Below are 25,744 nucleotides of genomic sequence, written 5' to 3'. Positions count from 1 at the left end.
GAATTGTGGGATATATGGGACCACGAAGTCTGCCACAGCCTTAAAATTCAGGGAAATGAAGGACGCATGTAAGGAAGAGGACTCCCTTACTGCATTTATTTATATTATCTGTATAGCACTTTAGAGCACACCTTTCACTTTATTAAAAGCACCTTATCAAGCACTTTATTTAGCATTGCACTTTAAGCATGGATTTGCACACAAGAAGTTTAAATATTTATTGACTATTTATTGGGAATTTTAAAATCAGTTGGTAGCCTTATTTCAGATCCTGCACAGCTGCTCCTCATCAAGGAATGTGGTGGTTGTCTGTCAGGAGAGAAGAATGGTGATTGAGATTGTGATTAAGGTTTACCAGTAAGGAAAACTAATGCAAATGTGTGTGTGAAATCTAGGGATAAAAGTGGTGCAAATAAGTGTAAGATAATGATTACTCACCTTTCTTGCCTGTGTCCTCTTCAACGTGTTTGGGCAAATGTTTCCCCGGGGGTTCAGACACCATTTAAAGGTTCCGGGAGAGACCATTGGTAAAGAGAGTGTGGTGAATCTTTTTGTGCTTGGGTTTCTGGGTTTTTATAATATTGGGTTTGGTGTAACATTAAAGTGTGAAATATTTATTAATATGTAAATATGAAAATGTATTTATTTATTCTTATTGATATATTGTATACTGTGGTGGAAGGTTGGGATTTAAGAATTTACCTGAGAGTGGAATAATGGTTAAGTCTGTGACAGCTGAACATATTTAAGGCTGCCAGTTGTCATTAGAGGATGGATTTTGTACTGTGAAGAAGCTTGACAAGTTAATTGTTGTAAGGAGAGCTGTATAGCAAATAAATACTTTTGTTCCACTACACTTGCCTTGGTCCATCTCACTGTGTTTCCAGCCGCTAAGGGCCGCCCTGTTACAACGCATTTGAGGGCCGCATTTTGAGCAGCCTTTGAATTGGGACAGCCTTCGGCGCGCCACTGTGACGTAATCGGCCTTAAAATGCAGCCAGACCCTGAATTGGGATACAGCCTTAATCTCCCAGAATGCTCTGCTCCTTCTTCTTGGTGAATTTTGCTGTAGAAACCAAATCGAGGTGGGATTGTTGCTCGTGCCTGACTTCGTCTGCAGCTTCCTGCTAATGCTTGAAGTGGGGAAACTTGGGAGGTTTTTACTTTGAAAACCTGGCATTGCTGAGCATCCTGTTTATTTTATAAAATTAAGTCTGACCTTTTGTTTTGCAAAATTCACATATTTAAGGCATGTTGGTAACAGCCAATAGCTAACTGAAAGCTTTTATTTTGAAACTGTGAGATTTTCCTCCATCTCCAAAAGTTGATTCTGTTCATCTGGATGTTTTCAGTGGGAGAAACGTTTCGTCACTCATCCAGGTGACTTCTTCAGTCTCAGCTGACTGCAGGTTTCCCCCAATCTTATAAACAGGACATTTGCATAATGACATTGTTCCTTCAGTGGGCTGGTTTCAATAGTCCATCCTATTGCCCCATCCTCGGGCAATCCGGTTGTAAAGTCTGACATCACTAGCCGTGTCTGGGCCTAAACTCCGCTGCAGGTCCATATATCAAACGATCACTGTGGCATTACTGAGAGTTGAAAAACTGTCTAAAGTCTTTCATCTTTAATAAAATGATCAGCGTTCTGCTCTACCAGGTGTAACAACTGAGTTTAACATCCAGGCATCCATGAAAACGGAATTTATGACATTTAACGGAGTTAGAAGTTAGCAGGAAGTTAGCTCGCTAGCTTCTATCTAAATACAATATAGCATGTCCTGACTGCGGCGGTTTGGAAACAAATTAAAACGTACAGCTCTGTTATCACGTCCAACATAAATGAAGACAGAAAACTAAACAGCAGTGACGTTTGTAGGGTTACTGAAGTTTGGCTAGCTGGTATATAATGATGTGCTACGTGACCGCTAGCGACACAGCTATGTTAGCATAATATAAACAAGCTAACTTTTTTTTCACTCGATAAAAGTTAATGTGAGTGTTCTCGGTGGTCAGGAACAAATGTAATCGCATGGCAGGATGCTGTAAAAGGACCAAACTTCAGCCAGGAGAACAACTGAGATAATCCATCCACAATATGAGGTTAGTCATTCATATACTGCTGCATGGGCTGGGCTGTAGTTACATCCTAAGGTTTTAAAAACTGAGCTTAAATAAATGATTAGCGGTAATAAAAGCCGAGGGAGGTCAACAGTGATCACTGACTGTTTTAGGAGCTTGTTGAGATTAAATAGAAGAAAATACATAACATTAAACATGTTAACAACACAAAAGCCATATTAAATGCAGACTACTTTAGGCCCGGAAGTAGGATTCGTCACGTCATCACTTAACAACCGGATAGGATGGACATTTTCCTCCATCCTATTGAAGGAAAACTGTCCCAGGTCTTTTATTTTGGAAACCAGACAACTTTCTCTGCCTTCCTGTTAGGGCTGCCACGATTAGTCGATTAGTCATGATTACGTCGACTATCAAAATCGTCGACGACTAATTTAATAGTCGACGCATCGTTTGAAGCTTTGTAAGATCACAAAAGACGCAGGAATAAGTAGTAGGTTTTAAGAGTGTAATAACGGACTGAAGCAGAAGATGGCAGCACTGCATGTACAAGGATGCCAGCTGCCGTTAAACCCAGAAGAAGAAGAAGTAGCTCTGTCCCAGAATTCATAGCGCAGCCCAGCTCAGTTTCCAACAATGGCGGCAGTTAGTTAGTTTTAATATTACTCTTATTATTCTTTCTGGGTCACAAAATAAACGTTTAACATATTTTCAGGCGAGAATGTAGCTGTGTAAACCTCAAATATCTGCTCAGTTTATCAAGACACCACATATTTTCAAAAGCGCTCCAATGTTTTTGGAGATGTCTGTTACCCACTAGCTCGATAGCGAGCTGGGGGCAAGGCTCACTAGAGCCGTGAGAACACCGGACTCCCGGCTTCAAACCCACCGCCGTCTTTCGCTACTCAGGTTAAACATGATATATAAGTCACTTAGATAATTTGTTGTTATTGTTTGGCTTTTTTTTAAGTATTTTATTTGTTCCTGAGTAAATCGTTTTGGCTGAGATCAAAGTTATAGTTTTTACACAGCTAAATAAACGTCAAGCAGACAGCTGATTATCAGAAGTGTGAGATGCTCCAGAATATACTCCGGTGTCCCATTATATTTTAGATATCAAGGGGCAGACGGCTGAGTTTATTAAACTTCACCGAAACAATCTGCAAATGTCATTAAAATTTAATAAACTATCATCTTGTCTTTATTTTTAGTTAGCACATACCTTAAACACTTAAAGCTGTAAGCTAATGATAGCTATATAAGAGCAGATGGTGCTGGTGCAATAAGCTGTAGTTTTACGTCCAATGGATGATGATCTGATTAGTCGACTAATCGCAAAATTAATCTGTGACTAGTCGGCTATCAAAATAATCGTTTGTTTTCAAACACTCATTCACTTCCTGTGAATGAGTGTTTTGATCATGTTACCTGGCCGTGTGATTGCAGGTGTGTGGTCGTGCTGCTGAATCCACGGAAGAACAAACAGCATCACATCTTCAACAGCTCCAGGTAAGACTCCAGCAGCCAATCAGATCACACTTCTTGTCGGCTTCTGTAAGGAAAACATGGAATAAAGACCGTTTCCTGTTACAGGAAGGCAATCACGACGCTGGCATTTTCGCCGGACGGGAAGTATGTGGTCACAGGAGAGGTGAGCATGCGACGACAGCGCTCAGGTGTTCACCTGGTGCCTCAGGTGAGAGATGATGCTTATTTTTTTCCTTCTTGTCTTCCTCAGAGTGGTCACATGCCGGCGGTCCGGGTCTGGGAGGTATCAGAGTGCATTCAGGTGTGCGAGCTGCAGGAACATAAATATGGCATTGCGTGTGTGGCGTTCTCTCCAAATGGGAAGTACATTGTCAGCGTGGGCTACCAGCACGACATGGTGGTCAACGTATGGAACTGGAAGGTGACGGAGGCGTGGCCGAGTGCACCTGAGAGATGCCACCTGAGAAAAGGTCTTCGTGCTCACCTGCTGCTGTCTGTCCGTTTCAGAAAAACGTAGTCGTGGCGTCCAATAAGGTGTCCAGCAAAGTGACCGCCGTCTCCTTCTCGGATGACAGCTCCTACTTCGTTACCGCTGGAAACCGACACGTCAAGTTCTGGTACCTGGACCACGCCAAGACCTGCAAGGTTCCCGCGTGACCGCCCACCTAAAGATTGATCGGCTGGGACTTCCTGTGCGGTTACTGATGGTTTCTGTGTCTGCAGGTGAATGCCACCGTGCCCTTGCTCGGGCGCTCGGGACTGCTCGGCGAGCTGAGGAATAACTTCTTCAGTGATGTGGCGTGTGGGCGGGGCAGACAAGCCGCCTCCACCTTCTGCATCACCTCCTCCGGCCTGCTGTGCGAGTTCAACGACCGGCGGCTCCTCGACAAGTGGGTGGAGTTAAGGGTGAGTGCGTGCAGCCTGATAGCAGGCGTCTACACAGTGGTCGCGTGATGTCACTGTTTCTGCTCTAACGCTCTGCTTCCTCCTCTGCTTCCTGCGCAGAGGGTCGACTCTGTCGCCGTAAGTCCTCGTCCCACCTCAGCCCGCCGCGAATACATCCCACACACACACGCCGCCACCAAACGTGTTTACGTTGTTTCATTTCAAACTCTGCCTTTCACCACAGCTCCTCCCACCACAGCAGCTGACTGTGTGACATCATTATTAATCACAATGTTCATTTGCTATCGATCCTCTCTGACACGGCGCCGTGGCGGCTGAACGGCGAGGAGCGATTTTTACAGCAAAAAAACGTTTCTGGTGACAAAGATCAGACACACCCACTCCCTTCATCTCACCCTCATTGGTCAATTTCAAACCAGGTCCACGTTTAACTACCTCATGGCTGTAACATCACCACGCCCACTCTGGCACGTCACCCTCTCCATCGCAGCACCGTCCTGCACTGCAGTAGTATCAGCACTTTAGCGTTAGTACTGCAGTATTACTGCATTCTGTCACAGCTCAGGTGGAGGTGCGTGTACTTACCTGTCCGTGTGTCCTCAGACGTCTCAGGCCACCTGTCTGTGCGTCACTGATGACTTCATCTTCTGTGGCTGCTCCGATGGGACGGTTCGAGCCTTCAGCCCCACCAACCTGCACTTCCTGTGCACCCTGCCCCGCCCACACTGCCTTGGCGTTGATGTCGCCAGTATGGTGGAAGCCAGGTAACACACACCTGTACCTTATTTTACTACAGCTTACTGTAGTCAGTATGTAGCCCCACTATAGTGCACGTTAGCCCATAGTAGTCGTCACTGAGAACGCCGTCGCCATGTTTAGCTGACAAACACGTGTCAGAGGTCACATGGCGCCAGTCTGCACATCTTTGTTTAAACACAGAACAGGAAACCTGGTTTTTACTTAGAGCTCAGCTGATCATGGAAACAGTTTCCATGGAAACCGCAGCTCTCATTGTTCTTCCTCTTTGTCTTTGTCAGTCAGCTGTTCTCCTGCAGGCTGGAGTCTCGTTACCCGGACACCGTGGCAGTGACCTACGACCCCGCCAATCGCTGGCTGTCATGTGTCTACAACGACCACAGCGTTTATGTTTGGGACATCCGCGATCTCCGTGACCCCCGCAAGGCGGGAAAACTTTACTCCGCCCTCTATCACTCATCCTGTGTGTGGAGCCTGGAGGTCAGTGTGCTGGTTTTACTGATGTTATGGGGCCTTGCTCATACATTGAAACCATGGGGGCGTAACAGTGTGTCATCGATGTCTGTGTTTGTGAGGATATTTTTGTGTGGTTAAACCTGTTGTTACTGACCTTGGTTTTAAGTTGGACAATGATTTTAAATTGGACAACCAAATCAGAGCAGTGGTGAAGTCCAGTTTTTATCATTTAAGGCGACTGGCAAGAGTAAAATCTTTTCTTTCGAGGCAGCACCTTGAAACAGTGATCCATGCTTTTATTTCTTCCCGCCTGGACGACTGTAACTCACTTTATGTGGGGGTCAGTCAGTCATTGCTCTCACGTCTGCAGCTGGTTCAAAATGCGGCTGCACGACTCCTAACAGGAACTCAAAAAAGAGAGCATATAACCCCTGTGCTAGCCTCTCTGCACTGGCTGCCTGTGTCTTTTAGAGTTAATTTTAAAATTCTTATGTTTGTTTTTAAATGCCTTCACAGTCTTGCCCCGCCTTACCTCTCTGAGCTTCTTCATCCCCACATACCCTGTTGGTCTCTCAGGTCAGCTGACCAGCTGCTCCTGGAGGTACCGAGATCCAGGAGGAAGCTCAGAGGGGACAGGGCCTTCTCTATTGTGGCTCCAAAATTATGGAATTGCACGTTAGAGAGGCCCTTTCACTGTCCACTCTTAAATCACGTCTTAAAACCCACTTTTATTCCTTGGCTTTTAACCTCAGTGAGACTTAGTTTCTCTTTTAATTGAAGTAGTTATTTAATGAATGATTTCACTCTTCTTTTATTTGTTTTTTATTTATATCTCATGTAATTTTATTTTACAGTTCCAATGTACAGCACTTTGTGTCAGCTGTGGTTGTTTTAAAGTGCTTTATAAATAAAGTTGATGATGATGATGGTTCTCAGACCGTCAGCAGCTCAGACTCGGCTACTCGTTGTGTAGTTTTGTGTCGGACGTGCTCATAATGCCAAACAAAGCTAACGAGTGTGCTACGTCACAAACAGAGCGCAGCCTGGCCTCGGTCACGCCCTCCCGACAGGTTAAAGTTTATAGACGTGTATCGTGAAGCTCAGCGTCTGAGGGGAAACGGGTACAGGTGTGGTGCACAGGTGTGAGCTCTAACCTCGGTAAAATTTTACTCTCCAACCACACTCTGAGCTCTGTGAGTAAATCATCCACCAGGCGGGGATTACTCTGCCTCCAGCTGTGCCGCCTCCACCCAACAGCAGGACCCAGAGTTTGGACAGTAATCCAAACTCTGGATTACTGTGCGTACAAAGTCTGCTAACCTGTGTCTCACCTGTAACTGTTGTGCAGGTGTACCCCGAGGGTGGAGGAGAAAAAGGAGGAGGTGGTAAAACGTGCCTTCCCCGCGGCTCCTTCCTGTCCTGCTCCTCAGATAACACCATCCGACTGTGGAGCATTGACGGGCACAGCGCCCTCCACAGGAACATCCTGAGCAACGTAGGACAGCACGCACCTGCACATCGTACACCTACAGTGGGGCAAAAAAGTATTTAGTCAGCCACCGATTGTGCAAGTTCCCCCACCTAAAATGATGACAGAGGTCAGTAATTTGCACCAGAGGTACACTTCAACTGTGAGAGACAGAATGTGAAAAAAAAATCCATGAATTCACATGGTAGGATTTGTAAAGAATTTATTCGTAAATCAGGGTGGAAAATAAGTATTTGGTCAATGACAAAAATACAACTCAATACTTTGTAACATAACCTTTGTTGGCAATAACAGAGGTCAAACGTTTAATATAGGTCTTTAGCAGGTTTGCACACACAGTAGCTGGTATTTTGGCCCATTCCTCCATGCAGATCTTCTCGAGAGCAGTGATGTTTTGGGGCTGTCGCCGAGCAACACGGACTTTCAACTCCCGCCACAGATTTTCTATGGGGTTGAGGTCTGGAGACTGGCTAGGCCACTCCAGGACTTTCAAATGCTTCTTACGGAGCCACGCCTTTGTTGCCCGGGCGGTGTGTTTTGGATCATTGTCATGTTGGAAGACCCAGCCTCGTTTCATCTTCAAAGTTCTCACTGATGGAAGGAGGTTTTGGCTCAAAATCTCACGATACATGGCCCCATTCATTCTGTCCTTAACACGGATCAGTCGTCCTGTCCCCTTGGCAGAAAAACAGCCCCATAGCATGATGTTTCCACCCCCATGCTTCACAGTAGGTATGGTGTTCTTGGGATGCAACTCAGTATTCTTCTTCCTCCAAACACGACGAGTTGAGTTTATACCGAAAAGTTCTACTTTGGTTTCATCTGACCACATGACATTCTCCCAATCCTCTGCTGTATCATCCATGTGCTCTCTGGCAAACTTCAGACGGGCCTGGACATGCACTGGCTTCAGCAGCGGAACACGTCTGGCACTGCGGGATTTGATTCCCTGCCGTTGTAGTGTGTTACTGATGGTGACCTTTGTTACTTTGGTCCCAGCTCTCTGCAGGTCATTCACCAGGTCCTCCCGTGTGGTTCTGGGATCTTTGCTCACCGTTCTCATGATCATTTTGACCCCACGGGATGAGATCTTGCGTGGAGCCCCAGATCGAGGGAGATTATCAGTGGTCTTGTATGTCTTCCATTTTCTGATGATTGCTCCCACAGTTGATTTTTTCACACCAAGCTGCTTGCCTATTGTAGATTCACTCTTCCCAGTCTGGTGCAGGTCTACAATACTTTTCCTGGTGTCCTTCGAAAGCTCTTTGGTCTTGGCCATGGCGGAGTTTGGAGTCTGACTGTTTGAGGCTGTGGACAGGTGTCTTTTATACAGATGATGAGTTCAAACAGGTGCCATTCATACAGGTAACGAGTGGGGGACAGAAAAGCTTCTTACAGAAGACGTTACAGGTCTGTGAGAGCCAGAGATTTTCCTTGTTTGAGGTGACCAAATACTTATTTTCCACCCTGATTTACGAATAAATTCTTTACAAATCCTACCATGTGAATTCATGGATTTTTTTTTCACATTCTGTCTCTCACAGTTGAAGTGTACCTCTGGTGCAAATTACTGACCTCTGTCATCATTTTAAGTGGGGGAACTTGCACAATCGGTGGCTGACTAAATACTTTTTTGCCCCACTGTACATCTGTGCTACACTGACCTATGACCTCTGTCCCCGCAGGACCTGCAGAAGGTCGTGTACGTGGACGACAACGTAACTGGCCTCCTGGACACGGAGAGCGTCAGCATTGCTGCGGGTACAGAGAAGGCGGGGTCATCGGTGACGGAGGGGCAGCAGGTGGACCAGAGCAGGGCGGGCATTAGGACCCTGAGAGTCAGCCCTGATGGACATCACCTGGCCTCTGGAGATCGCACGGGGATCCTCAGGTGAGTGGAGGTGGGCAGGTTGCCACGGAAATGGTGCGTGTGCGTGACGTTGGTGTGACGTCGGTGTGTTTTAGGATCCACGACCTGGACGTCATGGAGGAAATTCTGAACGTTCAGGCTCACGACTCCGACATCCTCTGCCTCGAGTTCTCCAAACCGGACACAGGTGAGAAACCATCCCAGACCAGTGTGGGAACACAACGCAGCGCTGGAAACAGTTCCTCAAAGACAGTTTAAATATATCCTAAAGAAAAGATATAAATACTTTAAAGATATTTTCACTCTGTGAAACTAACGCTGTGCTATAAACCCAACATCCGTTTTTATTCCCTGATAGAAAACTAAAATATTCCATCACCGCTCTTATTTTGAAATGGCTTTATTGTGAAAAATGTTCTCCTCATGTTAATGAAGCCTTGAATGTACAGACAACGATTACTGAAAGGACCCCTTAAAGAAGGGGTTCCAACTCCAGGCCTCGAGGGCCGGTGTCCTGCAGGTTTTAGATCTCACCCTGGACACGAGGTCATTCAGCCATTTAAATCAGCTGTGCTGAATCAGGGACGCGTCTGCAGGACACCGGCACTCGAGGCCTGGAGATGGAGATGGACACCCCTGCCTTAAAGGGAGGAAACGTAGACGCTTACGATACCTGACATTATCCCCGGCCTTCCCCCTGCTGGTTTGACTTGATTTTGAAGGTCAGAGGTCAGTCTTACAGATTAGTTGTCCTCTGACTCGAGGTCCTTTGTTTCTCTTCCTCTTGGAAAACAAAAAGCTCGTCCTTTTTGCTGAGTCGACATCTCTCTACAGGAAGTGATGTCACTGGAGCTTGTTAAATTGGTATGTGTGTAATTATGTGTTTCTGTGGTTGTGAGCGTTCCTTTCTGACTTACAGCCGGCTCCGTCTGTGGTTTTCAGTCATTTTGGTTGGTGTCCCCGCAGAGAGAATTTCCTGTGTTCCACCACATAAACCTGCAACATCCAACTAGCAAGACTGACCTCAGATTTTCAAAATAAAAGTACTTGTGTTTCTGTAAATTGGCCCTTATTTTCAGGACGCGTAAAAGTGAGGTCATTTTGCTGTGTGTTTGGTTTTACACCATTTTCTGTTTTGTGTGAAAGGACGCTCTAAAGTTATAAAGAGAGTGGGAGAGTTTTATCTGTGAGAAGAGCTGCTGACATAAGCTAATGTAGTTAAAGTCAGCCGTGTGCTTCCATGATTTACACCCACACAGTGCTCGTTATAACTGACTTTACCATTGCGAGCGGCTAAAAGCAGACGCTAACGCGGTGCAGTGGTGGCTGGGCCGCAGCGTATGCGTTACTTTTGTGCCACTATTCTGAGCGCATGTAAAAAAAAATTTGCAGGTGCACACACGTACACACACAATGTGTTGCTCGCGCTCTCAACATTTCTGCCCGTGCGCGCTCAACTCTTTCTCTACACTTTTATATTTGTGCCACAAAACCAGCCAGTCACAGACTTGGATGCAAAAAAATCTGAGAAAATCAAAACAAAAGGGTTGAGCGCGCACGGGCAGAAATGTTGAGAGCGCGAGCAACACGTTGCGAGCAGGCGCAAATGCAAAAACTGAGCGAGAGGGGCTGCTCTGTGTGTGTGTGTGTGTGTGTGTGTGTGTGTGTGTGTGTGTGTGTGTGTGTGTGTGTGTGTGTGTGTGTGGATAATAGCAAACACTGAAATACATTTTTTGCACGCAGCAATGAATTTTGTTCACTCAAATTCTTTTCTTTGCTGAAAATAAATTTCTCCTCAAAATGCAACACTAGTACCTGCAAACTTTTTTTACGTGCACTCAGAATAGTGGCACAAAAATAACGCCATAGCAGCGCCGTGCTGGCCTTCAGACATGTTTTCATCCTCCTCCAGAGGTTCATTGGATTATTGGAGTCACACAGATGAAGCCACAGCTGTGTGTGTGTGTGTGTGCGCACCCGCCTTTGCGGTTTGTGGGGACTCTATTTTTGACTGCAGCGAGGCATTGGGGGAGGGGGCGGGGGTCTTTTGTGCTTTGAGTCAGCTGATTACAGCAGGTCCTTTTAACACCGAGATAAATATCAGCGTGGAAATGTTCACTCAGACTTCCTATTGGCTCGTGTGATGTGATGTCAGACAAGGAGAAGCGCAGGTTAGCGATAAAGGGCCAGCGTTTCCCTCAGCTTTGTCTTGTAGGCGTTACGGCGATCAGACCGTTCACCGTTGTGACACTTCAGGGCGTTTAAAGAGAACGTTTGTCCAACCACGTTTACGCGTCTCTCTCAGGTCTCCAGTTATTGGCCACGGCCGGCCGGGACCGTCTGATCCACGTCCTGGATGTGGGCAGAGATTACAGCCTGGTTCAGACTCTGGATGAGCACTCGTCCTCCATCACTGCCGTCAGATTTGCTGGTACTGTCTGACCTTTGACCTCTTTTACCCTCTACCCCTTGCTGCTGTAAGTTTGCTGCTAGCGTCTAACCTGTGACGTTCTTCTTCCTGTCTGTCAGCCAATGAGGGGAAGGTGAGGATGATCAGCTGCGGCGCCGATAAGAGTGTCTACTTTCGCACGGCTCAGCAGGTGAGACCGAGGCCCGTGTGAGTACACATTAGTACTTCTGAACATATTAATAGTACCTGTAGCGAAGTAATAGTACTGCTGAGTGTTGCGCTCGTGGCTCCGTCACTGATCCGAGGTCAGTTCTTGCACAGTTGAATGCAGTTTTCGTTCACGTGTTTCCAGGTGAAGTGATGTAAAAAAACTCCTTCTGGTACTTCGTGGTCATGTGGTGCTTCCTCTTCTCTCTGCTCCTCCTCAGACAGGGGAGGGATTGGAGTTCACGCGGACGCATCACGCCGTCAGGAAGACGACGCTGTACGACATGGACGTCGAGCCGACCGGGACGTACGCAGCGGTGGGCTGTCAGGACCGCAGCATCAGGTAACGTCCGACCGATGAAAGGTTGTGACCAACTACAACTCCCATGATGCAGTCTGCCTGCAGGCGTCCAGTCAGTGATCAGCAGAAGCCGTTTCAAAGCTGGAACTGAAAAGTGACTAGCAATCAGCCAATGAGACGCTGGATGAGCCTGGACTTTAATCCACCTTTAGCTCAGATCAGTCAGATTACCCAGCAGCCAGTGAGAGTAGCAGGATTAACCACCTCCTCCTCTCTGGGTTCTTTCTTCCTTCTGTATGTTTACAGCACCTTCCAAAGTATTTCACATTAAAAGCAGCAACCCCAGAGAAGCAGAAACCAAATGACTTTCACATTAAAAGCCCCACTTTTAGGGGAAAGGCTTCATGTATTGATTATCTATCAGTGGGGACGATCCGACCAGTCATGCTGCCCCCTGCTGGTTACAGCTTTATCAATGTGATCGGCCCAGTAAGCAGCACTGGTGTTTCCTGTTCCTGTGAATGGTTTTGATGGGATTAGTTCAGAGTTGACTTGTTCAACCTTCTGCAGCTCCAAACGGAAGCGTTTCTCAGCTTCGAGCTGGTTTTCTGAACATACCTGCGCGTTGTAGATGTAAACACATGAATGTGTACAAATACACATGGGTGTATCACATGTTTGTTTGGATTTAAACCTTTACTGGCGCTCCCATTCACTGCCATGCAAACTTTCGGCAGCTTCCTTCCTGCTTTAAGGTGCGTTGCTGCCACCTTATGGCTGTAACTGTCATTACATCCAGGAAGTAGTTTTATTTTTCTGGTGAGGTCTGTGGCAGCTGGTCTCCGGTCGCTTCATCCCCTCACTTCCTGTCTGTGGATCATGTTTTTAGTTTGTCTGTAAATACTGCTGCCGATGATGATGATGATGATGACGATGATGGCGGCGTGCTGTGTCTCACCCTGCAGGATCTTTAACATCAGTAACGGGAAACAGAAGAAGCTCTACAAAGGCTCTCAGGGCGAAGACGGGACACTCATTAAGGTCAGAAAGGTGTGGGTACCATGATGATGTTTCCATGGGAACAGGGACATACAATAACCGACTCCTCCTGCGTCCTCAGGTGCAGATAGACCCGTCAGGGCTCTTCATCGCCACCTCCTGCTCAGACAAGAACATTGGCATCTTCGACCTGTACTCAGGAGAGTGCGTGGCCACCATGTTCGGACACTCGGGTCAGTCGCCGTCAGTTACAGACACGATTAATGACCGCTGACAGCAGAGCCAGTTCTTTCAAAGCTTTATTTAAAACCAGAGCTTTTACACACGGCTGTGATTCCAGTAAAGTTATTTCAAATCTGGCCCTTTTTCTTCCTGTTCCAGAGATCATAACGGGGTTAAAGTTCAGCAATGACTGCAGACACCTGATCACCGTGTCAGGAGACAGGTACGCCTCACCTGAACCCCCCGCACCCACCCACAGCCCTCCACACCTTTATTAATCCTCTGGGTTTGTTCAAAGACCTAATCTGTTGGTGGCCACCAACAGATTAGGTCTGTAATTTTTATTATTTTTATGTTTTTTTTGCCATTTTTTCTGCATAAAGCTTTTAAGTAACTTCAGTTCTTTTCATAAATATAAAATAATTATTACTTTTTACATTTTTAACACTTTAAACACCAGTTTGTTTGCCCACTGCACTAGCTGGAAGGCAACCTCAAATCTCACAATTTTATATGATTGCATTGCTACTGAAATTTCTTGTGTTATTAATAGTAGAGTCTGGGGCATGTAATTGATTCACATCAACATTGATTATAATGCATTGTTATTTTTCTGCAGGGAGAGCAAAAACATAAAAACTCCCTCTCAGCTTGTTCGTGGCCAAAAATGGCCACCCCTTGTTTACATTTACAAAATGCTATAAAATTCATATATATTAAGAAAAAAGTCCACTTTTTTTGACTTTATTTTTTAGATTAGCATCAGTGCTGTTCATCAAGACCAAAATTTTAATCAAATCCATAATTTTAACCCTTTAAATACCAGTTAAATCACATAATTGTAATGATTTAAATAGGGATAAAAGCATAAAATCACCACCACCAGAAAAACAAAAAAACTCCCTCTCAGCTTGTTTGTGGCCAAAAATGTCCACCCCCTGTTTATGTTTACAAAATGCTATAAAATTAATATATATTAAAACATTTTTTACTTTCATTGACACTTGATTTTTTAAAACCAAAATATAATTCAAATTCAGATATTATACCCTTTGAATACCAGTCAGATTATGTATTATTATAGTAAAAATAGTAATAAAGTTCACATTTTTAGCATATGAATGATGAAACCTAATATTTTTTTATTATCATTGCAGGTCAGTAACAGTAACAGTGATTTATTTTTACTTTTTTTGGGGGGGGGTTGAATGGCCAAAAAGAAAATCACACATGGTGTGTTAGTGGCCAGAAAGGCAATTTAATGACCAAATAACCACTGAAATGACCAATAAAATGATTGAACTTTATATTCCGGTGTGCTTCTGTGTGCATCCTCATTAGCAGCAGGATGTACTAACCACAGTAGAGTGGTTTTTGTAGGCACACTTTCTACACCTGGTGCAAGGGGCTGCTGTTCCAATCCTGGAGGTGCGCCTTTTGCACCTTCTCATTTCATTGGTGGGATGTGGGTCACACTCTGGTTCAGACTACTGTATCTTGAGATCAATGGCAGAAGTGGCTGAGAATCAGGGACATGGGTGTCTTGCAGTTGTTGAGGTCACCAGCATGTGTCCCAGCTCTCCCAGGATCACTCTTCATTTGTAGGTTGTAGAGCACTCCCCCACTTCAGTGAAGTTGTTTCCGGCGGGACAAAGGCATCGTATCCCAAGACATCCAGGAGATTGGAGAGAAGAGCCATCAGCCATCAGTTAGTTTTCCTTCAACAACTCGAGGTGCCAACATCCTCTAAGTTATCCAAGCAATATTTGTGCCTATTGTAGTCCAGGATTGCTTCTTGCCTTCACGCATCCTTTATTCCTCATCACTGACTGCTGGTTCCTTGTGTGTTGCTGTCAAATGAAGCACATTCCTCCGTTGCTTTGGCATGTGGGATATCGCCGTGGTAGTTTTGGTGAAGCCAAAGACAGACAACAAAATCTTCCTCTGTTGCAACTGGAGGAGCTGGGGAGGAAGCTCTGGGTTGTTTCCCCTGTGCCAGTTTTCATCTGAGGAGTTCCTCTGCCAAGGTGCCCAAAGGAAAGACGTTGTCCTCGGAGCTCCTCCGTCAGTTGGAGTCTGAACCCCATGCCTTTTTTTACTTCCTGAGAACTTCCAGTGTTGTCATCCAACATGCTATGTATTGCTTTATTCTGGTTTAGGCTCACATCTCCACTTCATCTATAATCCTCCAATCCTCACACCTTCACCTCCCATGCAGGTTTGTAAGGGTGCACAGCAGCCAAAAGATCTCCTTTGTTATAAAAAAGTCAAAAGTAGATCTCAGGCTGCTAATGCAGGGAACTGCATACAGGGTGACCCCTGGTTTGATACCAGTGGGTACTGGATTGTAGAGCAGTCCCTCTTCAGTGGTGGGACCCACATGGTTTTCCTTTCATGAGGGATCCACTCAGTCACCGGCTCCTCGGTCTCAGAAAATGCCCCTATGTTCTTTTCCATCAGCTGCTCGGCCTCCACCTCCATGCCCCCCCAACCCCAATCCTCCCCCAAAGAAGAGGATTCAGGCACTGGCTAGTACTCATCATCAGTGGTGATGTGCAGTCAGCTTCTTTGGAGATTGTCCCCTCATCTTCTGGAGAGGAAGTTTCTTCATCTTGGGCAGATGTCTTTTCTTCAAGGGCAGAGGACTGCTGCTGTCCTTGCTCTCTGATCAGATCATATAGGCAGTGCTTGAAGCAGTGATGACCTTCTTGCCATACAGCCAGAATAAATGATCTGGAAGCTGTTGGGCTTACTTACAGCAATAGCAACGTCTGCACCTGTATAAACTCCAGGACACGTTTACAAACAGTGTTTGTTGTTGTTTGTGCTGCAGCTGCAGGTTTGAACTCTGCAAAATGTCCTGTGATTCGGTTTTTTTGTTTTTGTTTCTAGAGTTAATATTTTGGGTATGGTATCTTTTTATGAAAAATACAAGAGTAAAAGTGCTTTTAACATGTGCTTCAAAGCTAAGTTTGACTGGGAACCTCAAAGCTCAATGTAATGTAAAGCTATGTAATGTTTGATGCATCATTATTTATTCCAGTCTATCTTGCAAATACATGTTTGTGCTGCAATGTCATGCACAAACACAAACTATTAGATCCTTAAGACCAAACCTATGTCAAAATTGTTTCATTATTCTGGTCCATTGGAGTGTGGTAAGCCATCGAAGGCCGCTACTAGAAACTCTGAATATTACATGAAATCGCTTGATTGGCCAAAAATGGGTAAATGATGTAATTTGGTAAAAAACATTAAAAACTACAATTTTTTTTTGTGTTGAGTTCAGAATGAAAGCAATTTGACCTAAATCACATGATATAGTACTGTCAATAACAAGGACTCAATAAAGGTGGTTATAATGGGTTTCAATTGGCCAAAAATGGCCACGATTGAGTCAAGAGGAACAATTTGGTGTACAGTGAATATTATTGACATTTTGAAGAAGCTGATGTTGAAAATTAAAAAATCTGAAAAAAATACACACCTGTGGGAAGTTTCATTCCATTAACAGAACAAAGATGGTTGAAAAAAGGTCACAATTAGGTTATGGTTATGTTTAGGGTCAGGGTCAGCGGCTAGGGAAAGCATTATGTCAATGAGGTGTCCCCACAAGGATATAAATACACACGTGTGTCTGTGTGTGTGTGTGTGTAGCTGTATCTTCGTGTGGCGTCTGAGTCCAGAGCTCACCATCAGGATGAGGCAGCGTCTTGCTGACCTTAGACCCCCCTGCAGCAATCCCAGTTCCCAGAGTGCACCTCAGCAGAGAGCCGTGAAGCTCAGGTAAACGTGATGATGATGTTCAGACTCACCTGAAGAAAACAAACCAAACTCTGCGATCAAACGCATCCATGAAAACAAAAAAACTGACCCACAGTCAGCCTGATTTAAAATAAAATAACCTGCAGTGAGCTTGACCTCTGTGACCTCTGTGACCTCTGTCCTGAATCCTAGTGTGAGGTCACATGGTCGCGGCTCTGCGTGCTGACTTGAACTTGAGTGTTTGTGCGGCAGGGAGGCGTCAACGACTCCTGTGGTCACCATGTTGTCTGACAGTGACAAGGAGGAGGAGGAGGGGGAGGAGCTTGGCTGTCCGTACTCGGACACAGCAGGAAATGTGCAACAGGAAACAGGTGTGTTAGAAACTGAATGACTCGATGGATTCGTCAGAGGTCAGGTGACCTTTAACCTGCACTGACAACGTTTCTTGTTTCTTCCCCTCAGAGGCGTCTGATGAGGTGTACGGCAGCAGGAAGGTTGGTGCATGTGACCTTTGACCTTTAACTGATTATTTCATTCTGTTTCATTGTTGGGATGAAACAGCTCATTAAATGGTTTTTACCTGAAGGGGGCGCTCTAGCAAGTCCGTCCTCGTGAGAGAGAGTTGTTGTTTTTTTTATATATTTGTAGTTTTTATTGGTGATCTTGTACAAAGAATTTACAGAAGGAACTTTACAACATACAAATAGCCAACAGAATTTCAATTTCTCAAAACTGTAGTAAGATGTAAGTAATAGTTCCCAGTTGTATTTCTAATTTATTATTATCATGATTATTATGATAATGTCACCCTGGTTGGGTGGGAACCCTGTACCAAAAGCAAACCATCTTAGCATCAATTCTGCCTTGTTAAGCTTGTTCTCTTGGCACACCTCCTTCCAGATCTTAAAAGTTGATTTTATCCAGTTATCATCAGGATCTTTCAAACGCAACTTTAGTTTACCGTCTGCTACCATGGCTTGGATTGGAGGGCCATTAGTAGCTCATTCTTCTGTGTCTTTCCACCGAGATTTAAACAAAGAATCACATAAACTCATGGCCGTAGCCGGGCAGAATAATAACAGTCCTTCAGACATAGTAAATATGGACCGCCCCTGTCCTTTGGTAATTGTAGTGTACTGTACTGGGTTTTTCCCCAACCATAAATAGCGGGAAACTATCTTGTCCCATTCCACGAATTGTTGTTTCGGGATTTCAGTGGGGAGAGTTTGGAAAAGCTAAAGCAGGCGTGGTAGATCGTTATTGATTCTATCCTGTTCATTAGGCCCAAAGCTCCACCTCGTTAAATCTGACTTCAGATAAAAAGATACTTTAAAAAAAAAAAAAAAAAGTATCTTAAGCACATCGGCAAAATTTGCATTTACATATTTATGTCTAATAAGCTCTATGACAGAAACAAGCTTAAGCTCCTCTAATAAACATAGTACGTATGTAACAACAGGTGTGACGTTAGAACGAACACTCAAATGTACAACAGACAGCTGCTGGGTTTGAGAACTGAACTAATGTTTAAAATATGATCTGATGATGTAACCCAAGCAGATATTTGAAGGGCTTCTGTTTGTGACTCAGCAGGATGGGGGCTTATCTGGGGCACGACTCCCTCGCCGGCGCTGGTCCAGGAGGATGTGCGACGCTGACGGGGTTCTGACGGTGAAGTCCATGCTGGACCTGAGACTGCTGGACTCTTTCTGCCCCGACAAGCAGGCGGAGGTCAGGACACTCAGAGACACTATTCAAAAAAAAACACACCCGCAACTGATTAACTAGCATTAATGGTCCTGTTTATTCTGTGAAGACACGCCCACTTGATGTTAGCCACTCCCACTGCAGCAAGATGAGGAAGGGTCAAGGTGCGGAGGAGCTTCACAGGACCAATCAGGAGCTTGGGAGCACCATCAGCCTGCAGGTTTGTGTATGTCAGGTCACAGTGAGAGAAAGGGGCGTCTCTCATTGTGACCTGGGAGGGGCGCAGGGTGTAGTAACAGCAGGAAGTCCTTCGTGGGTTTGATGCTGGTTTGTGGCTCCAGCTCTGAAGGACACTGTGAGCTGAACCTTACTCAGATGTGTGATGTCATCCTGTACGTACAGGTACACAGACCAGAGTTTATCCTCCTGTCCAATCAGAGCGCAGACAGAGAGAACCCAGTGCTGTATCCGGACCAATGGGAGGACAGAGTGAGCCTGGCAGGCAGGTAGGACTGCTTCCTGTCCTGAGAATTCAGATGACGTTAACTTTTACCAGCAAATAAGCCCCTCCCCCTGCTGTCAGTGAGTTCCAGGTGAAGGAGGCATGTCCTGCTGCTGAAGGTGCACGGCCGGACAAACCGAGTCCCGACAGCGGCTGCTCGCTGGGATTCAGCTCCAGACTGTCGAGTCCCAGCAGACCTGCAGGATACGGTGAGATGCACTCACCTGTCTGTGAGCCACCTCGCTGCTGCTTCCTCTCACCTGTCTTTATCAGCCCAACCCTCTTCTTCTGCCCATCAGACTCTGAGCCCACAGAGCTTCTCAGCATGGACGGAAACTCCTCTGAGCTGGAGGACGAGGAAGACAGAGGAGCAGGTGGCGGGGAGTGCAGGAAACCCGTACCCCAGACTCCCGACCAGGAGGCGTTCCTGAAGGAGCACTTTGTGACGCTCGCTGACCTTTCTGCCTCAGGTACGGCGGCAGAGCTTAGCAACTGATTTCAGCATTTTTCCTCCCAGTCCTAAGCAACAGGATTTGAATCACAGCAGACTCACCTACACCTGAACATGTGACCTGTGTGTTGACAGGAAGTCCGAGCAGAGCGTCTCACAGCTCCAGTGAGAGTCTGAGCATCTCGTCCAGGTTCCTCACCCAAAGCACAGCCACAAGGTAGGATCACCGTCACACACAGATCAATAATTACACACACACACAGGTCCATTCAAACCAAACTTTATTGAAAAACAATAACAGCTTCCTGAATGCAGACGTGCAGCTCAGCTATGGGACAGGAGAATACTTGTTGTAGACACAGTGTGGCCTGAACACTGACTCTGTGGGGTCTCCACGCACACGTGTGGTGGATCACTCAGACCTTTTCTTTTCTCTCGCTCTCTCAGCCGGACCGTGCTTCCTCTCCCATCTCGGACCTCGGGGGTTGGCGCGGGGGAGCCAAAGACTCGTCCGCTGGTCTCCGAGGTCCGACCTCTGATGGAAGAGAGCCAGAGGCAGGACGGGAAGGTGCCGTGGACCCAGGACCAAACCCAAAAACAGAACCAGGCTCAGGCCACCTCATTTCAGGACCAAGCCCAGCCTCCTCATGGTTCAAACCAGCTCCGGATCCTAGAGGAGGAGACCACCTTGACCCAGCAGGTCCACCGACCCTCCCCACTCAAGAAGAAGGCCCAAACTGCAGTGGAGTGCAGGAGGAACCAGGGACCGACAGCCCGGGCTGCCGCCTCCCATCTCAACTCTGGTGGACTTCGAAAGGCTCAGTCAGTCCACAGCCTGCTGACTGACACAGGTAACACTCAGCTCACCACACAAACAGGTAAACAGCACAAGAACCAAAAGAGACTGTGGACCCCCAAGCAGCTGCATACACTGTACACCTGAGTATGAGCGCTCACCTGGACATAAAGAAGCTAAATTAAAGCTAGCAGACTAACCACACCCACGTTGGCTGTGACTGTAGAAATTAAATGTTACGTCAATTCAATTTTATTTATATAGCGCCAAATCACAACAAAAGTCGCCTCAAGGCGCTTCATAGATACAGAGAAAAACCCAACAATCATATGACCCCCCTATGAGCTAGCACTTTGGCGACAGTGGGAAGGAAAAACTCCCTTTTAACAGGAAGAAACCTCCGGCAGAACTAGGCTCAGGGAGGGGCGGCCATCTGCTGCGACCGGTTGGGGTGAGAGAAGGAAAACAGAATAAAAGACATGCTGTGGAAGAGAGACAGAGGTTAATAACAGATATGATTCAATGCAGAGAGGTCTATTAATACATAGTGAGCGAGAAAGGTGACTGGAAAGGAAAAACTCAATGCATCATGGGAATCCCCCGGCAGCCTACGTCTATTGCAGCATAACTAAGGGAGGATTCAGGGTCACCTGGTCCAGCCCTAACTATATGCTTTAGCAAAAAGGAAAGTTTTAAGCCTAATCTTAAAAGTAGAGATAGTGTCTGTCTCCTGAATCCAAACTGGAAGCTGGTTCCACAGAAGAGGGGCCTGAAAACTGAAGGCTCTCCCTCCCATTCTACTTTTAAATACTCTAGGAACAACAAGTAGGCCTGCAGAGCGAGAGCGAAGTGCTCTAATAGGGTGATATGGTACTACAAGGTCATTAAGATAAGATGGGGCCTGATTATTATAAGTCTTTGATTTGAGCCAGTAAAACCAACGCTGTTTGATATAAGTTAGCACTGTGGCTCTGTTAGCTTCATCTATGCCACATGTGTCAAAGTCAAGGCCCGCGGGCCACATCACATCCGCGAGATCATTTTATACAGAGTTATTATTATTGTTATGCATGGCCCGGCGATATGAGGCGCTAATAATATACAAACTACAGATCCCATAATGCAGCACTGCAGCCTCCTTGGCTAGGCTAACTGGGAACATTCCCGCGTCAATCAAGTCAAACTTCTGTTATTGAAGCTCGCCGCTCACAATGGTGGAGAGAAAAGTTGATTCTGAAAGCAGAGACTTTCAGCACCAGTGGGAGACTGAATATATGTTTACAGACATGCTGGTAAACCCCTGTGTCTTATTAGTGGAGCTAATGTGGCTGTAATGAAGGAATTTAATTTAAGACGGCACTACGAGACAAAACATCAGGATAAGCTGTCTGTGAAAGTTCTCAGTCATCCAGGTCATCGTAGTCAAAGGAGCTTGCAAAGAAAAGCGTCTGGACTTCTTTAAGTTGCTTGAAGATGTTTCACCTCTCATCCAAGAAGCTTCTTCAGTTCTAGGGTCAAATGGTGGGGAGTCCCAGATTTAAACCTAGTGGGAGTATCCCCCCACAGAGGGACAAAAGGACCCCCTGATGATCCTCTAATCACATGAGCCAAGGTGTGAAAATGGGTGTGGGTCCCAATCAGCCAGAGTTTCGGGTGAGCTCATTGTGAAACCTGGCCCCACCCTATCATGTGATTTCCTGAGATCAGATGGCCCAGGGTGTGAGTGGCCATTAAGGTGTCTGGGAAGGATCTCAAAACTGGATTATAGATGGCAGACAGCTGGTGTCGTAAGCCCCGCCTCTGTTCAAAGATGGTCACTCACAGTGGACATAGATGCTTCTTTCACTCTTTCAAACCATCTGTCCTCTCTGTCCAAAATGTGAACATTGGCATCCTCGAAAGAGTGACCTTTGACCTTTAGATGCAGATGGACTGCAGAGTCTTGTCCTGTGGAGGTGGCTCTTCTATGTTGTGCCATGTACTTGTGAAGTGGCTGTTTGGTCTGTGCTGTGCTGGTCCTCTCCTGAGTTTGTCATCCCCTGTGTAGCCGGTGTATCAGAAGAACTCAGGAGTTTTCTCCAAGCATGACATCCTGGTGCATTTCAGACACAGCAACACGCTAAGACACAAACTGGTTCATCAGAAAGACAAAACGCTAAAACACAGACTTAACAATGTGGTGTTTGCTGTACAGTGCAGCGAGGAATGCCCAGACCTCTACATTGGAGAGCCCAAACAGCCACTTCACAAGCACATGGCTTGGCCCCCTGTGCCCCTGCTCTATGCGTTAACAAGCAGCTCACGTTAGCTGGCAAGAATTTAACAAACTGCATAAATTTGGTGGCAGTTCATGACGTTACCTGATGAATTTGAAAGTGTCCAGTTAAGTCAGCAGGTCAGCTTTGATCTTGTGCTTTCAGGATGTTACTGCAAAGATGGCTTACAGCTTGTTTCACACTATTTCCTCCGAGTAAAGTTTTGAAATATTTGTATATCAGCAACATTTCAGTCTGCAGGATCTTTTACTCTAAACCGGCTGGCTTATGGCTAGTGTTAGCTAACGTTAGCTTGCTGTGTGATGTCACAGTTTCTGTGTTGTCACTCCAACTCGTTAGCTACTCTGCAGACTGTTGAACCAATCACAGAAGCTCTCGACTCGTTAGAGTTAGTTCACACACTGGAGATTAAAAACACGGAGGGCCATGGGGGAAACTGTCTCGGTGTTACTCACTTTTATGGCACTTCCTGCCATAAAAGACATCTACAGGAAGCAGTGTCTGAAAAGGGCTGGGAAAATCATCAAAGACCCCAGTCACCCATCACATGGACTCTTCACCCTCCTGCCCTCTGGGAGGCGCTACAGGAGCCTCCGGACTAAGACCACCAGGTACCGGAACAGCTTCTTCCCCACAGCTGTCAGACTCCTGAACTCTGCCTCCTGACATCTGACCCACGTTAAACTCATGGACTGAACATACACACACCCACAATGGACAACTGTACCCTCAAACACACAATAATAACATGGACTGAACCACCACTCACAACCACTAGCACTTTATATAGCCTCTGTAGAAACGATCTACACCCTCACTTATCTTAACTGCACTACTGTATAGCTCTGTAATAATCATTCTGTACATACGATAATTTTTAACCCTACAACTGTTTACAACTTTCATAGTTCCCATTTCTGTATAGCTGTATATCTCAGATTCTGTAAAGTTATTTATTTCATATTCTGTATAGTTTTTCATATTTATATCCTGTTCATAGCCTGTACATAGCTTGTACTCACTACAGCCTGTACATACTTATAGTTATAGAATATTCACAACATACTTCATACCGTGTACATTATAACATACCATAATAGACCCATTTCTGTAATATACTCACATATCTATATTATTGCTAATATATATTGTAATATATCTATATCACTAAAGCACTTCTGGATGGATGCAAACTGCATTTCGTTGCCCTGTACCTGTGCATGTGCAATGACAATAAAGTTGAATTCTATTCTATTCTATTCTCTCAGTTTACATGTTTTGTTGGACCTAATTACATCACTTCCTGTCTCTCTCATCATTAGGTGACTCCGCCATCTCCCAGATGATCTCTCGTCCCTTCAGAGAGGAGGTGCCCCCTCAGCTGCTCCTTCCCCCTGAGCGCCCCGTCGCCCTTCCCAGCACCCCCAGACGCCCCCCATCTACGGCACCTCCCCTTCAGAGACCAAGCCCTGCCTCCCCGAGGTCCCCATCACAGGAAACCGCTGCCGCTCTGGCCGCCACCACCCCGAGGAAGTCTTCGTCATCCTCCCTGACTGCATCGGGGCCGCGCTCCTACATGAGCCCCACCGCCAGCTCCATGGCTAAGATGTCCCGCTCTGTCTCCATGGGCGATGGCCTTAACGTCCCTGAACCCACTGACGACCTGGCAGTGACATCACCGACTCCATCTCAAATCAAAGAGACTCCACCTCCTGTTGTCGCCGTGGTTCCCTCTGTTACTCTGGCCACGCCCCCTCACGCAGCTGTGGTCCCAGTTGTCGTCTCTTCGTCTTGCTCCTCGTTTCTGGGGAACCATGGTAACCAGATGCCCCCACCCACCCGCTGTCTCCAGGCTCGTGTCTCCAGTAGCAGCAGGCCGCTCCCTGACAAACCCTCCCTCCCCCCTTTCTCAACGGTGTCCTCATCTTCCTCGCAGCCTCCTCCGGTATCCGTCTCCCCCCTGACTCCCGCACGACAAGAAGTGGGGCCTCATGCTCCTACAGACGGCAGCGCCGGGCAGATGGACGACGCAGGTTTGGACTCTAACCCTCCTCCTCTTCATCCCTTCATCCTGTCATCTCTTTGGCTCCTCCTCCTCCTCCTCCTCACCCTTCCTCTCCTGTGTGACGGGTGAGACGTTTCTGTCGTCTCTGCTTTCATCGCATCATTGTTTACAGTCTGTTTTTAAATAAATAAAACGACGCTCGAGTGACCTCACCTGCTGCTTTCTCTCTTTATGAAGACGAGCCAATCAGTGTGGAGAGCTGCAGGGCTCTGACCAATGAGCTGCAGAGCTGCTTTAAGAAAGCGACGCACCTGTACAGGAGAGTGAGTAACAGACTCCGCCCACCTTACCATCTATGTTTGATGGTCACAGCAGTATTCACCTCTCCTCCTCTTCTTCCAGGTGAGTGGCTCCTCCTCAGATGAGTCCGCCCCCGACCAGCACCAGATGTCCCGCGTCCTATCAGAGGCCTTCCAGGCGATGAAGGCGGAGCTCGACGCCCTGCCGCTCGGCATGCTGGCAGCGGAGGGGGGGCTGGGAGGTGTGGGGGAGGTGAAGACGGCGGCGCTTCTGGAGGAGTACTCGCTGCTACTCCTGCAGGCGGTTCACAGGAGGATCAACAGCAGCACCTGAGCCCCGTCCCTCTAACCCCGCCCCCCTCCGGAAGGATCTGAAGCCATTTTGTTTTTAAACTGATGCAATGATCTTATTCGTTTTTATCAAAGACGTTTCTAGTTCCTCGAACTTCCCAGCGGCCGTCAGTCTGAAGGAGCGATCGGATTGTTGATCGCCGTTAGACTGAGCAATACCACACTTTGTGATCTGATGCTACGACTTTGTATTTATTGTGATGATGAGCTGTTACACTACTGACTCCGCCCCCTCGCCTCACGCCGACCAGCCCTGCTTTTACCGCGGTCGTGCATTTTGATGTCTTTGGGTGTTTGTGGGGATAAATTTGTAGTTTGAAATGTTTTCATGTTTTTTTGTCACGTTTAATAAAAGTTTCAGACTCGCTGTGATCTCCGACTTTACTGCAGAACAAACAAGAATCAG

At 46.4% G+C, this 25,744-nt stretch overlaps 1 protein-coding gene and 1 long non-coding RNA gene across 6 annotated transcripts in view; one reads left to right on the top strand and one right to left on the bottom strand.

Moving 5' to 3' along the window:
- mapkbp1 (mitogen-activated protein kinase binding protein 1) overlaps nucleotides 1-25,703 on the top strand; it is a 40,082-nt gene extending 14,379 nt beyond the window's left edge. For 2 of the 5 annotated variants that reach the window (XM_040049782.1, XM_040049786.1), the window contains exons 3-32: nucleotides 3,529-3,591; nucleotides 3,676-3,733; nucleotides 3,821-3,991; nucleotides 4,078-4,215; nucleotides 4,294-4,476; nucleotides 4,576-4,593; nucleotides 5,080-5,240; nucleotides 5,514-5,712; nucleotides 7,037-7,183; nucleotides 8,863-9,068; nucleotides 9,143-9,234; nucleotides 11,353-11,478; nucleotides 11,577-11,647; nucleotides 11,886-12,007; nucleotides 12,931-13,006; nucleotides 13,086-13,197; nucleotides 13,346-13,409; nucleotides 16,844-16,972; nucleotides 17,204-17,322; nucleotides 17,414-17,445; nucleotides 18,542-18,682; nucleotides 18,768-18,878; nucleotides 19,061-19,164; nucleotides 19,242-19,369; nucleotides 19,460-19,630; nucleotides 19,747-19,828; nucleotides 20,059-20,462; nucleotides 24,006-24,716; nucleotides 24,926-25,011; nucleotides 25,091-25,703. In XM_040049782.1, coding sequence (XP_039905716.1) covers nucleotides 3,529-3,591; nucleotides 3,676-3,733; nucleotides 3,821-3,991; nucleotides 4,078-4,215; nucleotides 4,294-4,476; nucleotides 4,576-4,593; nucleotides 5,080-5,240; nucleotides 5,514-5,712; nucleotides 7,037-7,183; nucleotides 8,863-9,068; nucleotides 9,143-9,234; nucleotides 11,353-11,478; nucleotides 11,577-11,647; nucleotides 11,886-12,007; nucleotides 12,931-13,006; nucleotides 13,086-13,197; nucleotides 13,346-13,409; nucleotides 16,844-16,972; nucleotides 17,204-17,322; nucleotides 17,414-17,445; nucleotides 18,542-18,682; nucleotides 18,768-18,878; nucleotides 19,061-19,164; nucleotides 19,242-19,369; nucleotides 19,460-19,630; nucleotides 19,747-19,828; nucleotides 20,059-20,462; nucleotides 24,006-24,716; nucleotides 24,926-25,011; nucleotides 25,091-25,321 — 4,456 coding nt within the window. In that variant the 3' untranslated portion in view covers nucleotides 25,322-25,703. Of the gene's footprint in view, nucleotides 1-3,528; nucleotides 3,592-3,675; nucleotides 3,734-3,820; nucleotides 3,992-4,077; nucleotides 4,216-4,293; nucleotides 4,477-4,575; nucleotides 4,594-5,079; nucleotides 5,241-5,513; nucleotides 5,713-7,036; nucleotides 7,184-8,862; nucleotides 9,069-9,142; nucleotides 9,235-11,352; nucleotides 11,479-11,576; nucleotides 11,648-11,885; nucleotides 12,008-12,930; nucleotides 13,007-13,085; nucleotides 13,198-13,345; nucleotides 13,410-16,843; nucleotides 16,973-17,203; nucleotides 17,323-17,413; nucleotides 17,446-18,541; nucleotides 18,683-18,767; nucleotides 18,879-19,060; nucleotides 19,165-19,241; nucleotides 19,370-19,459; nucleotides 19,631-19,746; nucleotides 19,829-20,058; nucleotides 20,463-24,005; nucleotides 24,814-24,925; nucleotides 25,012-25,090 lie in introns of all 5 variants that reach the window. The other 3 variants (XM_040049783.1, XM_040049785.1, XM_040049784.1) reach the window with 3 other exon arrangements.
- On the bottom strand, nucleotides 14,379-15,669 carry LOC120745125. Its single transcript, XR_005698565.1, has 2 exons — nucleotides 14,675-15,669; nucleotides 14,379-14,571 (listed from the first exon to the last, which is right to left on the bottom strand). It is a non-coding gene; the product is annotated as an uncharacterized LOC120745125 (long non-coding RNA).
- Nucleotides 25,704-25,744: the final 41 nt, after the last annotated feature.

The sequence above is a fragment of the Simochromis diagramma genome, unplaced genomic scaffold, assembly GCF_900408965.1.
Source record: "Simochromis diagramma unplaced genomic scaffold, fSimDia1.1 OVJJ01000456.1, whole genome shotgun sequence".
NCBI classification, from domain to species: domain Eukaryota; kingdom Metazoa; phylum Chordata; class Actinopteri; order Cichliformes; family Cichlidae; genus Simochromis; species Simochromis diagramma.
The sequence above is the reverse complement of the archived record's forward strand: the minus strand, read 5'-3'. Positions and strand labels throughout refer to the sequence as shown.